The sequence below is a fragment of the Colius striatus genome, chromosome 9, assembly GCF_028858725.1.
Source record: "Colius striatus isolate bColStr4 chromosome 9, bColStr4.1.hap1, whole genome shotgun sequence".
Lineage (NCBI taxonomy): Eukaryota > Metazoa > Chordata > Aves > Coliiformes > Coliidae > Colius > Colius striatus.
In genome coordinates, this window is record NC_084767.1 from 3803250 (window position 1) to 3818066 (window position 14817).

The 14817-nt window shown below is 38.6% G+C and overlaps 1 protein-coding gene across 2 annotated transcripts in view; it reads right to left on the reverse strand.

Annotated features, from left to right (window-relative positions):
* The window catches only part of CPEB4 (cytoplasmic polyadenylation element binding protein 4), a 41075-nt gene that overhangs the window by 7994 nt on the left and 18264 nt on the right, over positions 1-14817 (reverse strand). For both annotated transcript variants that reach the window (XR_009819305.1, XM_062002896.1), the window contains exon 3: positions 514-687. Coding sequence is in view for 1 of the 2 variants with exons in the window: in XM_062002896.1 (XP_061858880.1) it covers positions 514-687 (174 nt within the window). In the remaining variant the exon portion in view is untranslated. The remainder of the gene's footprint in view (positions 1-513; positions 688-14817) is intronic.

Here is a 14817-nt window from a genome sequence, read left to right on the forward strand (position 1 = left end):
TAAGTCCTCACCATGCACACTTTAGAAGCTACCATAGGACATAATCATTGCTGAAAACAACCTCTGAGAACTACATGTATGCAACCAAAAGCTATGACTCACTATGCTACACAAACTTTACAAAGTTACCAGCAATACTTTTCCTACTACTGGCTTCTAATGCCTACAAAATTATTGCCATGTATTTATGAGTTTCAACAGGTGATAGTTACTTGTTTATTTTTGCATCACTACCCCTTTTTTATATATTTTCATAGACTCTAAGTCAGTTAAATGTGTGGTAACATGATTTTGTTCCTCGATGACAGAACAATGCTATAGTCTAGCTTGAATTGTCTCACCTTTGCAACCGAATTGAAAGTGGTAATATGCAAAGAACTGTTTACATATCAAAGCCTCTCCAAGGAGTTTGCAAAACAATCATTCATCAGCTAACAGACAAAAGATTTCACACCACACAGTTCTGTCAGGATGCCAGAAGGAGCTTTGCTGGATAAGATTCTCTGGGTGTACCTTCATCAATATCTGGTGGCAGTCCGCCGACAAAGACTTTCCGGGAATACCGTTCCACTCTTTCTCCATTCTGATGGGAGAAGCAGTGAGGTGATCCTAAACCACTGTGAAGGGTTTGATCCCCACGTCCATCGTCCAAGAACCCGTCTTCCATTGGAAACAGTGAAGACTGACCTGAAGTTGGGGTTAAAAAAAGAAAAAAAGGGAAAAAAACCATACTAACAGAACAAAGCACAGTTTCCATTTTCTTTTTAAGTGCACTAGTTGCTGATGTAGCAGTAGAACTGCTTGCAGTCTTCCCTTTTAATGAGCAGTTACGTGCTCAATTTCATACGACCCTTATAATTTTCAATATCATTTGTAACTCAAATGAGTTACATTTCAGAGAAAGGGCTCCTGACTTCATAACTGCACTGTAACTAATGACAATTTCAAACAGTACTTCTAATGGATGCTCAGGTCAACCATTTTCCACAGTATTCCATGTTTCTAACTAGATTTTTTTGGTAATGATGTAAAAATAGAACTGAATATAAGCCATTTCTTTTTTCCTGAGACTTTCCCAATAGCAGACATCACTAAACCCTAAGCCATCTATGTATTTCTCAAGTGAACAGCTTCTTACAGCGAGCAGATACAATTTCACCGTGCAGATGGAAAAACAAGAATTCTACCAGGTAACTAATTCTATTACACATTGAAATTACCTGATATCTAAACATATCATAAACCAATCATTTGTAAATAACAAAAACATTCTGATAAAAACAGGAAGAACCACTGTCATTAACTGCAAGTGAAGACTGGAATCCAGGCAATAGTGTCATTTCTAGAAGCATGTTTACTCTGATGTTACAACAGAGTTTTGTTAATGGACTCCATCTAAGAGAAAATGTTGTAAACATGCTTCCCCTTACAAGCCCAATGTTCTCCTGTGATGATCCTTTCCATAGTTTCCTTAATAGTATTTCTTACTTGTAATAAGTGTCTTTGATTTATAAATGCAACTGTGTAATTGAATAACTGTATAACTGATTTCAATAACTGTATAATATCATATATAGAGCACACAAGCTGATCTCTTCCATGAATTCACCCCTTAGTTATGGTATTCAGTACCTAGGCAACAAACTGAATAGACTTCTACTAACTTAAAATAACATTTTAGGGATAATATATAAGAGAGAAAGAAAGTAAATGAGATGTGCTGCAAGTTTTAGAATACAATTCCTTTTGCCTATGATGTGAAAATACTATGTCTGCTTTTTCAGAATTCACTACAATCTACCACAGGGATGTATTGGTAAGGTTAATTTATGCTGCCTTTGCTTCCTTCCTTTGAAAGAAGTTGATTTTTAAAAAGAAAGCATCTTGAAAATAGAAAATTTGATCAGTTCCAATATCCAGACATTTTCCATGCAAAAATCAAATAGGTAGCAAGTTGAAAGAAAAAAACAACACAAAAAAATGCACAGTCCATAGAATTTATGCAAATAAAAAATTGAAAGCTTTCTCAGCTTGCTTTATTTCAAATTTCAAGCATCTTTGTACACCTTGTAACTAAAAGTACATATAATCAGGCCTATTTCTGTAGCTAGGCAAACCTGGTTGCTACTGTGACAAAAAATATTGTTAATATAGACTTAAACATTACTTTGTTCTCCCCTAATGAACTGATACATATGTCATTTGTTTCACCTCTTAAGACCCCAATCCTGCAGGTATTGTTGGAAGGGAGCAAGTCTCCAAACCTAAAAACAACCTTTTCAGGTTGATCAGCATTGCCACTGCTCTTACATAATTCAACATGCATGCTTGCAGGATCTGGTTCTTTCTCCTAGCAGGCCAGGACAAATAGTCACTACAGTCTACGCTGCATCAAGAAAACCATCAGCACCAAAAGAACCAAAATAAACTTCCCCAGCATTGGCATTTGTAACGTACACACAAACACAGCAATGTAGCCCTCCAATGTAACAAAACATATGGATGACGTCCAGTGTAAGGATTGTGATCATTTCAGCCTCAGTAGTGCTGCTGTGCAAATACCACCTAATTCAGTTAAAATGTTTATTTATGGCATGCAGACTATGTAAACTTATGTGAGACTGATCCTTTATAATCTTGAATTTCGGAGTTTGCCCTCTAGTAATGACTTCATGTTATTTCTCCCATGAGACATTGTCAACATTAGAAAATTAAATAGGAATGTTGTTACCTCGCCTTCTCCCATATGTCCTTGCTGCATGTTAAATGAGAAAGAAAACAGCCTTTCAATCATTGTTATAAGGACCAAGAGACCTTCTTTTATTGCCTTTATACTAACTCAGTGATTCTCAAGCCTTTTTATACTCCATGTCATTTAAAATGGTGTTCACAAGCTGACCTCCCCCACCACCCACAATACCATGCCTTCCTTGCGCCATCTCTATTACTTAGTCGTAAAACATGATGATAGGAGGCTGACAAAGTATATCTGTATACTCAAGGAGACATTTAGCAAACAATTTTAGTTGTTGATTTGCACATTTGTTTTCAAATCTGTGTCTTAACCCTCGGGTGGGTGTGTATGCCTTTAAGCAAACGGATCTTCTCTCATGCACCAGGTCTCTTGAAACACTCTGCAACACACCACGCTCTCTACCTTGCCAAGTTCAAGCACACTCTAACACTGATCTTCATCTGAACTGTAGGAAAAGCCCTAACACAAGGAGAGTGGAAGGCTATTGTGTTCGTTTCTGATTTGAAATCACATTGCTATAAACGCTTTCCACAACCCACAAAATCCTTGGTTAAATTATTACTGGCAATCAACCAGCTGAAAGAGTCAAAGTCAAGGTGAAAATGTCTGGGCCACTGAAATTGCCTTTCAGACCTCCTGCAGTCTGTGCGTAACAGTATAGATTTTCTCATACTGAGGACACTTGGCTGTAATTATTCATCAGTTACCCACTGCTTCCTGCTTTTCCAAAACAAATCAATTCTACCACTAAAAAATAAAACATTCTTCTGTGCTGGCTTCCAGAACCTATTGTCAGAATATGGCCAAACTTTCTAACCAAACATGCATATTCTTTCTCTCTTAATCTGTATCTGAAAGCAGGCCAACTCTTTTCAAAACTTGCATTCTCCTGGCAAGTACTATGAGAAACTCTGAGCACATCACACATTTTATTTTGCTTCCTCATCCAAAACTGAAGCTGACAATTCGTTTAAGCATCTAAATATTTGTAAACCACAACAAAATGGGAGTCGTTTCCTCTTTCAAAACAAAAAGAATATCAAACCAATTTACTTCATGATTGTTTAACATCTGTAAGATCATTTTACTTCTCTGATCTTTTGCTGATAGAGGTACTCACAATGAACAACAAGAATACCAAATAATGAAGCCCTAGTCTTCATTCAAATTGCAGTATTCTTGAGTGTTAACACAGGTACTGGCTTTATGAGAGAATCTTAAAGGCTGAGGGCCTTTACAAGCATAATTTTTCCATCATGATTTTGAAATTAGAGATCCAAGATGCTCATATAGTCCTCAAAGCAGAAAGTTTTAAGGAACTTGTCTTTCATGAAAGGCTATCAGCAATCTTACTGCATTTCTAACAAAGCTCAGAAGCTTCTACGTGCTTTAGAAAACATCAACCACTTTCAGAAACAGCTCTGCCTATAAAGCCATAAAAATCTTGCTTGTGGTTTCTAAATTACTAACAAAACCACACAAGCTCCTTCATTTGGTACACCCATTCTTGGCAACAAAACATGCAGCACGGATACAATTCCCACTGCGGATCTGTGACCACAATTTAGGTCAGCAGGCTCCTCACTGCTTTGCCACCTGTGTCACTCAAAGCAATAGGATTTTTCTCCTTTAGCAGTATGGAAAACAACAAAAAAGGCTCAGTGGCCAGCTAGGAACTATTTCCAGTGCCCAATACTCCTAAAGGGGTTTTGAGAATAAAATGCTAATTCTTTCTCTTTTTTTTTTCTTAATTTGTTTCTTACTTTCTGCATTTGCTTCATCTAACCCACAAAATACCAACATCTGACATTTCCAAACACTTCTTGGGAGCCCCAGTCTATAAACTATCCCAATACAGCATGGATACAAACTTTCTCTGCCTATTGAATACAGGGCTCATCACTTGCCATTGATTTCACACAATGTAATATACAACAGTGAAAATAAGGAATGCTCTTTTGGCAGACCAGGAAGACAGCTAACTGTGATTTATCAATTCTGTCTCTGGCTTTCATAATTTCATATTGAGAGAAATCTTTGCTACAGAAGTACTCTAGCTACAATGCAACATAAATGAAGCCTTAAGGTAATGGTTTTCTCAGCTCTGCTGACAAACGAGACAACTACACCACTGGTTTGGATTCCTCAAACCTGATTTTCCTTTCTCCATTTCTTCAACACTTGAGGTAATTGTAGAAAGAGCCTAAGACAGATTCAATAATCTCACAAGATATTTCAGCAAGAAAACCTAAAAACCACAAAGTGTTTATGCAACCTGTTCACCTGCATATTAACAACCAACATGGAGTTATTTTTACAACACAATCAGTCCAAAATTTGAAGTGCTATTAGCAGCTGCTTCCATTATTTTGTCACCTCAGCCCTCCCTGCAACAATCCTTTCTATGGATGAAATAAAGTCATTAGTCTTCTGCAAAAACCTGGTGTTTGTACTAACTTTCTTTCACTTTGAGGAACTTAATGAATAAGCTGCCTACTCAAATTTTTGTGTCTCTCCTCACTGGAGATACTTAATGGGCTCCTGGTTGTTTCCCTCTTCTCTTTTGGTTTGTTTTTTTATGACATCTTTTGTGTCTAACATACCTCCAATTAAATGTCTTGAGCTTACTACTCTATTGGAAGCACCAAAAAAAGACTGTCAGTATGTTATGTATAATCACACATGCAATTCTGTATCAAGTACACACCTCCCTATGTCAAAGACATTTTCCTGAAGAAGTGCGAAAAATGTATATGCAGGAGTCCTGAACCACTCAAACCCTAAACTTCCTACAAGCTTGTCCTGCAAAAGGTGTGCTCAGGCTGAGCACAGTTATTGCTGCCTTCCAGTCTGCAGGACGGTAGCAATTTCAGGTAGCCATTAGCAGTAGAGGATTCACATAAAAAGGTCAGCCCCAGGAGCAGGCTGTTTAAAGTAAAAAGATCAGCAGGCAAGAGCTCCATCTCCTGTGAATGTCATCCCAACTTTCCAAGGCTATGTTACAACTAGAATTCTACAAGCACCCATGGTTAATATAAACATCTTAAACCCCTGGAACAGAGCAACCGAATGGTCAGCAGAACAGCAGTTGTAACCTTCACTCTCACTACCTTGCTATGGTAGTTTTAAGGCATGAAAAGTCAAGGCTGATATAATACCTGTCCAGTTCTGGACCTAATTTATATCTTTAGCCCAAGAGCTCCTCAAGGCAGCGATTCTGTTCTTCACCTTGGCTCAGAGGCCAATACAGTAACAGACTGCAATCTTTGACATTAGTCAGTGCTGTGCTCTTATTTCTTTCCTCTCAAAGATCACACACGACAGGTTTCATTTGTGAGTTCCATGAAATTTCAGGTTTCTATGTGCATTCATCGTTTGAGTTAACAGAGTAATTTTGAAATTTAAAAGGGACAAATATTCATATTGACATTTTACATATCCTGACTGTGAGAACAAGTAAAACCCAATTACACCCTCCCACCAAGCACTAGCTCTACCACTGTCTGTCTCCAGGAAAGCTCCAGGAAAACTTGTGTCAATTTGCATATACTCTTTCATATTCTACACCAATCATACAGGCTCTAGGAAAAAAAAAATCAAGCTGAACAAGATTTTGCTGAACTTTCATGAATGAAGTCATGATTTTAACTGCTGACTTTCAGGAACAAAGAGTGACAAAGAAGAACCTGTGGTACAAACGAGGGAACCACTACAGGGCAAGCAGGCTACAGGTTTTGCAAATGAAAGCAACAAAGAAGTGGAAACAAAGCCTCTATACCATCATTAAACATGACATAAATGGAGAAGAGTGTAGGAGCAGATTTTTTTTAAAAGAGGAATAATAAAGTTTTCTCTAAGATGCTACTGAATCCTTTCCATATTATTTTTAAAAAAGCTTTCACTGCAGATGGTCATATTTTCTCATGTTGAAAGGCAAATATGACCAATACACAAATGTAGTTTCAAGCTTTCACTAGAACTGTTTACTCTGCTAGTCCTTTTCTTCCCCTAAAGAGAAGATAGAGAGGTAATTTGGTGCTGATCTATCTTCTGTTTCACTCAAGACTTGACTTTTAGAGAATGAGATGTATCACAGTTTCACAGGATCATTTCTAAATGTGAGCTAGATAGCCTTGAATCAATTATAGAGAATATTCATGTTTTCAGTAGCTTTATTTTTAAACTATAGCAAAATAAGTACAATCTGCTTTTGCCATTCCAACTTTAGCAAAGCCTTACTTCTAAATTATTCTATACTAAACTGTAGTTCATAATTGCAGCAAGATGAACAATGCTGTGCACAAGGCCATTAAAATATGAACTACAGTCTTTCATTACCTTTTTCCACTGCTACTCCCTGAGGGCAGGTAGGGTTGATTATAACTCAAGTGCTAGATTTTATCATCACTTCACGTTTCACAATGCATTTCATACGTAAGTCTCAGACCACATGTTTCTACCACAGGTATCAGCACATTTCACAAGAAGTTCTGCAAGGTCATTTCAGTCCCTATTTGACTAGTGAAGGACCTGATCATATTCTTAATCAAGCCAAAAGATGATAAATGAAAATTATAAAGAATATCCACATTTATCCTACCTTTTGTTATATTTCCTTTGTTTATGAAGGAGTAATTCAAAGACTAAGGCAGGTATTTTAAGAGAGGTATATGTACTTTCTCAAGTTAGACTACGAAAATCCTATCTCCCTATATGTATTTCTTCCTATTTAAAAAAATTCTTACAATTGAAGTCTTAGATGATGTTTTCAATTGAAAAGCAGGTAGTGCCATAAAGTGTTGCATGGCAGGCAAAAAAGGAATGTCTTCCTTGATTTTAAATCTAAAACATTAAAGTCAGAAGGATTAGGTTAAAGTTCCATGACTGTTAACATAGAGATATGTGCATGTGTGCAAAACCTTTGCCCAGTTCAAGCACATAATCTCATTTTTGGCAAATTATCCCAAGCATGTGATATGCTGACTGCAGAACAACAGCTGATGCACAGTAGTGAGACACAGACATGCAATACCTGATCCAGGATAAAAAAAGTGATCAACTTATTCTCCATTGATAGAATTTAACAAATCTACACTGACACTGAATTTATTTCATGTCAGAAGTTTGCATCTTATCATCACAGCCATCTTCATGACAGTCAAATCAGATGCCCATGTTAAAAATCCATTTCTAAAAGAAGCTACTACAAAGAGCTATGACACATTCCCTCTTCTGTGGGTTTTAAACACCACTGAACTTCAAACAATGCAAAACATTCAAAATGTATGTTCTTTATCTACAATCATCTTACAAAAATGAAGCACCTATATATACACATCTGGAGAAGGCACAATTCTCACAGTTTTAGCAATGTCAAAGACAGCCAAAACCAGAAAAGTAGACTACATTGGGTTCATCGAATCATAGAATGGTGGGGGTTGGAAGGGACCTTTAGAGATCATCTAGTCCAACCCCCCTGCAGAAGCAGGGTCACCTAGATCAGGTTGCATAGGAACATGTCCAGGCGGGTCTTGAAGACCTCCAAGGAAGGAGCCTCTACAACCCCTCTGGGCAGCCTGTGCCAGGGCTCCCTCACCTCAACAGTGAAATAGTTTTTTCTTATGTTTAAGTGGAACTTTTTGTGTTCCAGCTTCATCCCATCACCCCTTGTCCTGTTACTATCTACTATAGAAAAAAGGGATGTCCCAACCTCCTGACACCCACCCTTTAGATATTTATAAATGTTAGTAAGATCACCCCTCAATCTCCTCTTCTCCAGACTAAACAGCCCCAGTTCCTAGGTTGCACAGCAAAACCAAAGAATGACATGTTTGGAAGTACTGATTCTGTAAAATTAAGTGGCAGTGATGCCAAAAACTGCTTTTTTTTACCTCCTAATTTATTTTGAAAGAAATACAATGTGAAAAAAAAAGAGCATGTGATGAGAAATATAACTCTAGTTTATGTCCAAAACGTCCAAACAAATGCTGAAAAACAAAAGTACTATTGTAAATGCAAGCATTATGCTTTATTTCAAGCAAAGTCAGATGCCTGAAGACAAGTATTTACCCATTCCTTCTGTCAAGAACACTAACAAAATGAAGTTTCTGGTTCTCTGCAGCATTCAAGTACAGGTCTGACTAGAATATTTCATTTTAAATTCCAGGTCACTGTCACAAAACACAACCAGCATCCAAAAAGCAAACAGATTTCTTATGTTCTAAAACCCTAAAGAGACTCTACCTATAAAAGCCTTTTAGTGTTAGCTCTGATGGCAACACTGTTTTACTTGTATGTTGAATTAATTGGGTTCACATGGTAAAAAAGGGAAAATCTCACTGTATCAGCATAAGAACTTCTAATAGCTTGATTGTTGACAACTTTGTACATCAAATAGCTTGGGAGACAAGGGGGACACAAGCTGAGAAACAGTGAAAAGTGAAATCTACTGTTGCTAAGACTGCAGCAAGCTCAAAGTTTTCAGGGTTTTAATCTGCCTAAAGCAAAACTGCCTCACTGAAGAGACTGGACAGATGTATTCAGAAAATAATCCTCGGGGAAGAAAAAATCCCACTAATGGCTCTCATTCTAATGCTCTGCATAAAGCCAGACACAGCGGTACCCAGAGTCAGTGCCACTGCCACTGCACAACTTAGGGCAGAAGGGCACACGTGCTTCCAACTCAGCCAGTCCAGCCCAGCTTGGTTTAGAAGCCCAAGCTAACTTCCAGATTGGGCAATACCGACAAGAAGTCCTAGACAGGCTCCCAGCATGCTATTGAAGCATAAATCTGAAGGGGAAATGGAACCAAAAAAGTTACGTATGAAAACATGTAGTTCCGTTTCTGTGGGAGCTTTAAACACCACCACCATTACTCCTTTACTGCTGATGCTCTCAGGTAGTGTGCCAGACTAACATGGGGCCATAGGGACTGAACTTCAGGAGATGACCTTTCGTACATTTCAACAACCACTTAACTACTCATGAAAGGTGACAAACCAAATCCAGTCTCACTCCTTTCAAAACCACAGAAGCTTCAAAGCTGACTTTGAAGTTTTCTTTGCTATTAAACAGAATAATTCAGAGAAATCTTCCCCTGAACAAAACCTATCAATCCTGAAGATAGCTACAGCTACAAGCTATCAATATTTTTTACATAATCCAATACTTCACACTGGGTTACTGCAAATCAACTGAAGTGAAACCCTTCAATATCGTATGTATTTGAAAATAATTCTTTCCTCTGCTCCAGGAACTCCCACAGGGTCGGAGCTAACGCAAATCATAGAGCACAACACAGTGCTGGAGCCAGACTGTAGCTGAAATTATATGTGTATTTCAGAAAAGGAGGCACCCTACTGCTGGTGGCTCTGAGCTTTATTTTATATTAATGTATGGCTTCTGGAGAACAGACAAATTAGAAAAACATCCAATTTTTTCCCTTAATACACCTTCCAGTTTATGATACAGAATAATTGGCAGCATTTATCTTTTAAACACTTCAAGTATTACTATATTCACTTTTAAAGTAAAAAACAAAATATGAAAGGCAGGGTTTGCAACTGGGAGAAGGAAAATATTACACAGCTTTGCCAGCAAAGAGCAAATCAGGTTCTCAGCCACAGAGCTACTTTAAATGTGGTAATTTCAGTAAATTCCAAAAGACATACTAATGATGGACTTTGTGACAGCAGGAAAGGAAAGAGTGAGATGTCGTCTTCTGTCACTAGACAGAATTCAGTTTTGAAGTGACAAGGATAATTTATTGAAGCTATTATAGAATTTATTGAACCACTTCTGAAAACATATGGCAAAGGTGCAAAAGCTTCACAAGCCTCCCATTCACAGTCACGGTTCAAATGCACCGTGTTTCTGGATTCTTTATACACAGCATTTCACCTCAAGAGCTGCTGGCATTTCATGCCTTTGTCATCATACCTATACCATGAATTCTGCCCATGCTTTAAGGAATAACCTGAGACGCAATTCCTGCAACGTGACTTGCAAGAGCTGGATTTCCATTGGCATATACTTACATGCTACAAGCTTTAAAAACAGAGTTCCTTAAGTATAATAATAGGTTCAAAGCAATTTATTTTTGTCTGTGGAAGGAATGATCACAAGACAGCCTGGAATGCAACATGAGGGCTTTGTTCCTTTTTTAAGCATCCTCTTACTTCACTCCCAAACAATAAGGAAATAGTAACACAAGCAACTCAACATCAAGCACACTGAAGTCTCTGCAGCATAACATTTCCCTATTTTTTATTTCTACAGTAAACAGCATAAAATATTAATTTTTCCAGTAATATATGTGAAAAAAATGTACTACAGACTTCCCAGTGGCCAATCCAAATGGGAAGAGATACAGAAAACTGTATTTTAAAAGAATCAACATCTCATTTTCTCTGCCTGTATTCAAAACACAAGACCACACACCACCACTATTTATTTGTAACAATTCAAAATGACATATGAACAACCAAGACATTGTATAGAATGCCTTCAGAAAGCAATCATCATTTGTCCACTAATGCCAACAAGAAGATTTGCCTGTAACACTACTATAAATTACTGGGAATTTCTTAACGCTCTATGAATTGTTTTATATACTTGATTCTATCATCAGTATCTCCACATTCCATACACAAAATTTATCTTTCTGTCATACCTATCCAATCTGACTAACGAGCTGAGACTCTTTTTAATTAGATTTCTAAGTAAAGCTGAAAGAATATAACTTCTTGTGCCTCTAAAGACACCAGACATTTGCCTATCTAGAGGCAGCATCTGACTGCTTCACTAACCTGAAAGTCCAACTTTCAACATTGTAAGTGGCAAAACCCCACCCTAACAACCAACTGCAAACTTAGCATCACAGCTAACCAATTTGCATTCCAATAAACAATACCTTCAGCAAAGTATAGATAAATCTACTGTAAGATGTACTTCCAGATTCACATCATGGTACTTAATGCTGAATTAAAATTAGTAGGTACTGAATACAAAAAGCCTGTATGCATCACAATTCTCCCTCCAAGTAACTTCAGGAATTGATGCAAAAATCGGATTTCAGGCTGCTGCTCAGTCACTCTTGGGTGGATGCAAAGACTGCTCACTACTAGAAAGTGTTTCTGTATGACTTTCCAAGGAGCTTGTTCCCCTTTACACTTACACCTCATCTGTCACCTCCTTATCTTTTCTCAAAACTCATCCTTATTCTCATTATACCTCTAATTCTTCTTTATCCCCGGGTTTAAGAAAAGCACTTCAGGCTTTCCTTTCTGCTCCTTTCATGCCACTTCTAGCCTGACAAACATGATGGTAGAGAGTATGTGACACATGGTTAATAAAAGAATCAAAGAACTAAGGATTCAACATCAAGCAAAAGAAAAAGTGAACAAAGTGAGTGAAAAGACAAAAGACAGGTAGTTCAGCAGTTTGGTAGGAGAGGAGGGTGAGTTCTCTTATCTTCTAAAACAAGGAAAAGACACTACTCATGGAATACAGATCCAAATTAAAAGCTGCTTTGATGATGGTCCAGAACAGTCAGAGATTATCAACGCAAGAATTCCGAAAGGAAGAATGGAAAACAAAACAAAGAAATGAACAAACCACTTGGTGGACAGTGACATTAAACAAGGCAGAAAATTAAATAGACTTCTAAAAAGGAGGGATGGAATTAATTTCACAAAGACAAAAATATAAATAAGAGAAAGTAAGAAAACCTTAGAAAGGTTTTAATCAGATCACCAAGGGTGCTGTTGTGGATTTCAGCACAGTTTTTTCTGCGGTAACACTTCTGAAGATCAAATCAGTGATTTAGACTCGACAATTTTTAGCAGTATTTCAATACTTGCTGTGTTTTTAAAATCCCTAACTGCTGCGTCATTTGCAGCACACACATTCCTAGGAAGTATCTCGTCTAAGGAGTACGAAAGGCATTTGATTTTCCATGCAGACTCTGGAGATGGGATGGCATGCAAGAGGCCTATGAGAAATGCTTTGAGACTGGACAAAAAGAAACACAAGTCTCACACTCCAGTCAAGTTAACAGGAATCTTAGCACCGATTTCAAAGCTGGACCAGGATCAGAAAACCCTGGGATATTTGTACTGCTCTGTGGTGGCAGGGGAAGGAATTTCCTGGCCTCAAAGAGTGGTGTACATGAATACCCTCTAGCTTATTGCTCAATGGCTCCATTTTAGACAGATAGCATAAATCAAGGTGTTGCTCTTCCTCAGCTGAAATAATACCCGACCTCCAAATCATGCAGTGGTGAATTATAAGCATCTATCAAAACCTGTATTTCTATAAATACACAGGTATTACCATGAAGTTTAAACTACTCAGTAATTGTTGTGTAAAAGTGGTACCAGCATACAAAACCAACAGAACCTTTCCCTGCCTTATTTTCTTCCAGTACTATATTTAACATTATATGTATTTAACTGAAGTCAAACTCAAATTCTGAATGCATTTCCAAAAGCACACAAACGTCAACATTGTGACAAATTTGCCAAACTCTGAGCAACACCATAACCCACAAACTTCCTACACACTTAAAATTAAGAATATCAACAAATCAAAGCGAACTCACTCAATGTCAACAGTAATTCAGGTTTTCCAACCAATGTTTTCCATCACTGAAAACAAATACTGAACTGCTACATTTCAATACAGGATTTTGATTGTAACAATTTCCCAAATTATTGCAGATGATAGCAAAACTGTTTATTATACTGTCTTAAATGTTTATTATACTATCTTAAATGTTGCACTCCCATCCTGGGATTTTTGTAGTTTTCATTGTAGTAATAGAACTTGCAGCAAACAGTAAAATGAGCAGCAGTAAGTTTACTTTATACTGCTTTATGTTTTTAAATAACATGCATCAGTGTACACAGACACAAATGGTTTACATTATTTATTAGGTAATGCACAATGTTTTCTGAGATAGTATAAACACGCTTTGGGCTTTTTGCAGTTAGTTAAGAGAAAACTGAGTGTCAGAACTGAAAGTATAATCAAGAAAAAATCTCAAAAGCTTCAACCTGAATTACACTCTACCTTTGCCTCAAAGCAACCTGAATTCCAGTCCATGTTTTCCAAAGAATATGCAAATTTTCATTTTGTTTACATCCATCCAAATGCTGCCAGTTCCAGACTCCTACGAACTAAAAAGCATGTTGTTTTTTTTAAATGACCTCGTTTTATCACGGCATAGATTGCTACAAAACCAGGCAATCAGTTGATAACTTCATCCCAGTTTCAACGCTTTAGCTGTCAAAGGCCACTGCTGATGCGCCCGCAGGTTTTGCAGGTGAGGATCAGAAACCCGAATCAGGGAGCGGGGAGGTGAGGGGGGAGAGAAGGCCTGCCTGTGACTTTAAGAGAACTGCCATGTTAAAAGTCTCCATTGTTGTTTAATACCGGTATTACACAAACAGAGAAGAGCACACAGGCTTCAGGAAGCATAACACAACCCATGACCTTTCGGTCGGAGCTCACGTAAAAGCAGGCTCCGAACGAAGCCACCGGGACCTGCCATTGGAGGTAACGCTCTGCACAGTGTGGTCCTCTCCCCCCTCCCAACCACTACACAAGTCTTGTCAACTTCCACCACCTTGAAAACACAGCAAAGGTTCGGCTACAGTTAGGAAGCAAGAGCCCTAAGAGCAGCGAGCGGGCCGGGAGTGCAAAAGTACCGTGCGGCGGGGATCCTCCAGTGCCGGGGACCGGCGCTTCGGGACGCGGCGGCGGCGGCTCGGCCGCGGGGCGGGGGGGAAAGCGCAGAGCCAACGCTCGGGATAGTCCACGCGGGCACCAATCGCAGGGGGGTTTCTGTACCTCCTCGCTCCAGAAGGCCCGCTCTAAGCCAGCAACCGGTCATGCAGAGAGGGTTGGCTTTGAAACGGCAGCGTTTCAGTCCACGGCCCGGTGGGCTGACGCTTCAAAACCATTTCTTTTTCCACCCGGTCCGGAGTCGGAGCGGCGCGTACCTCCGCTTCGGGTGTGTGGTAGCGCCAGGTGAGCCTGCGGGCCCGGGACGGCGGAAGGGG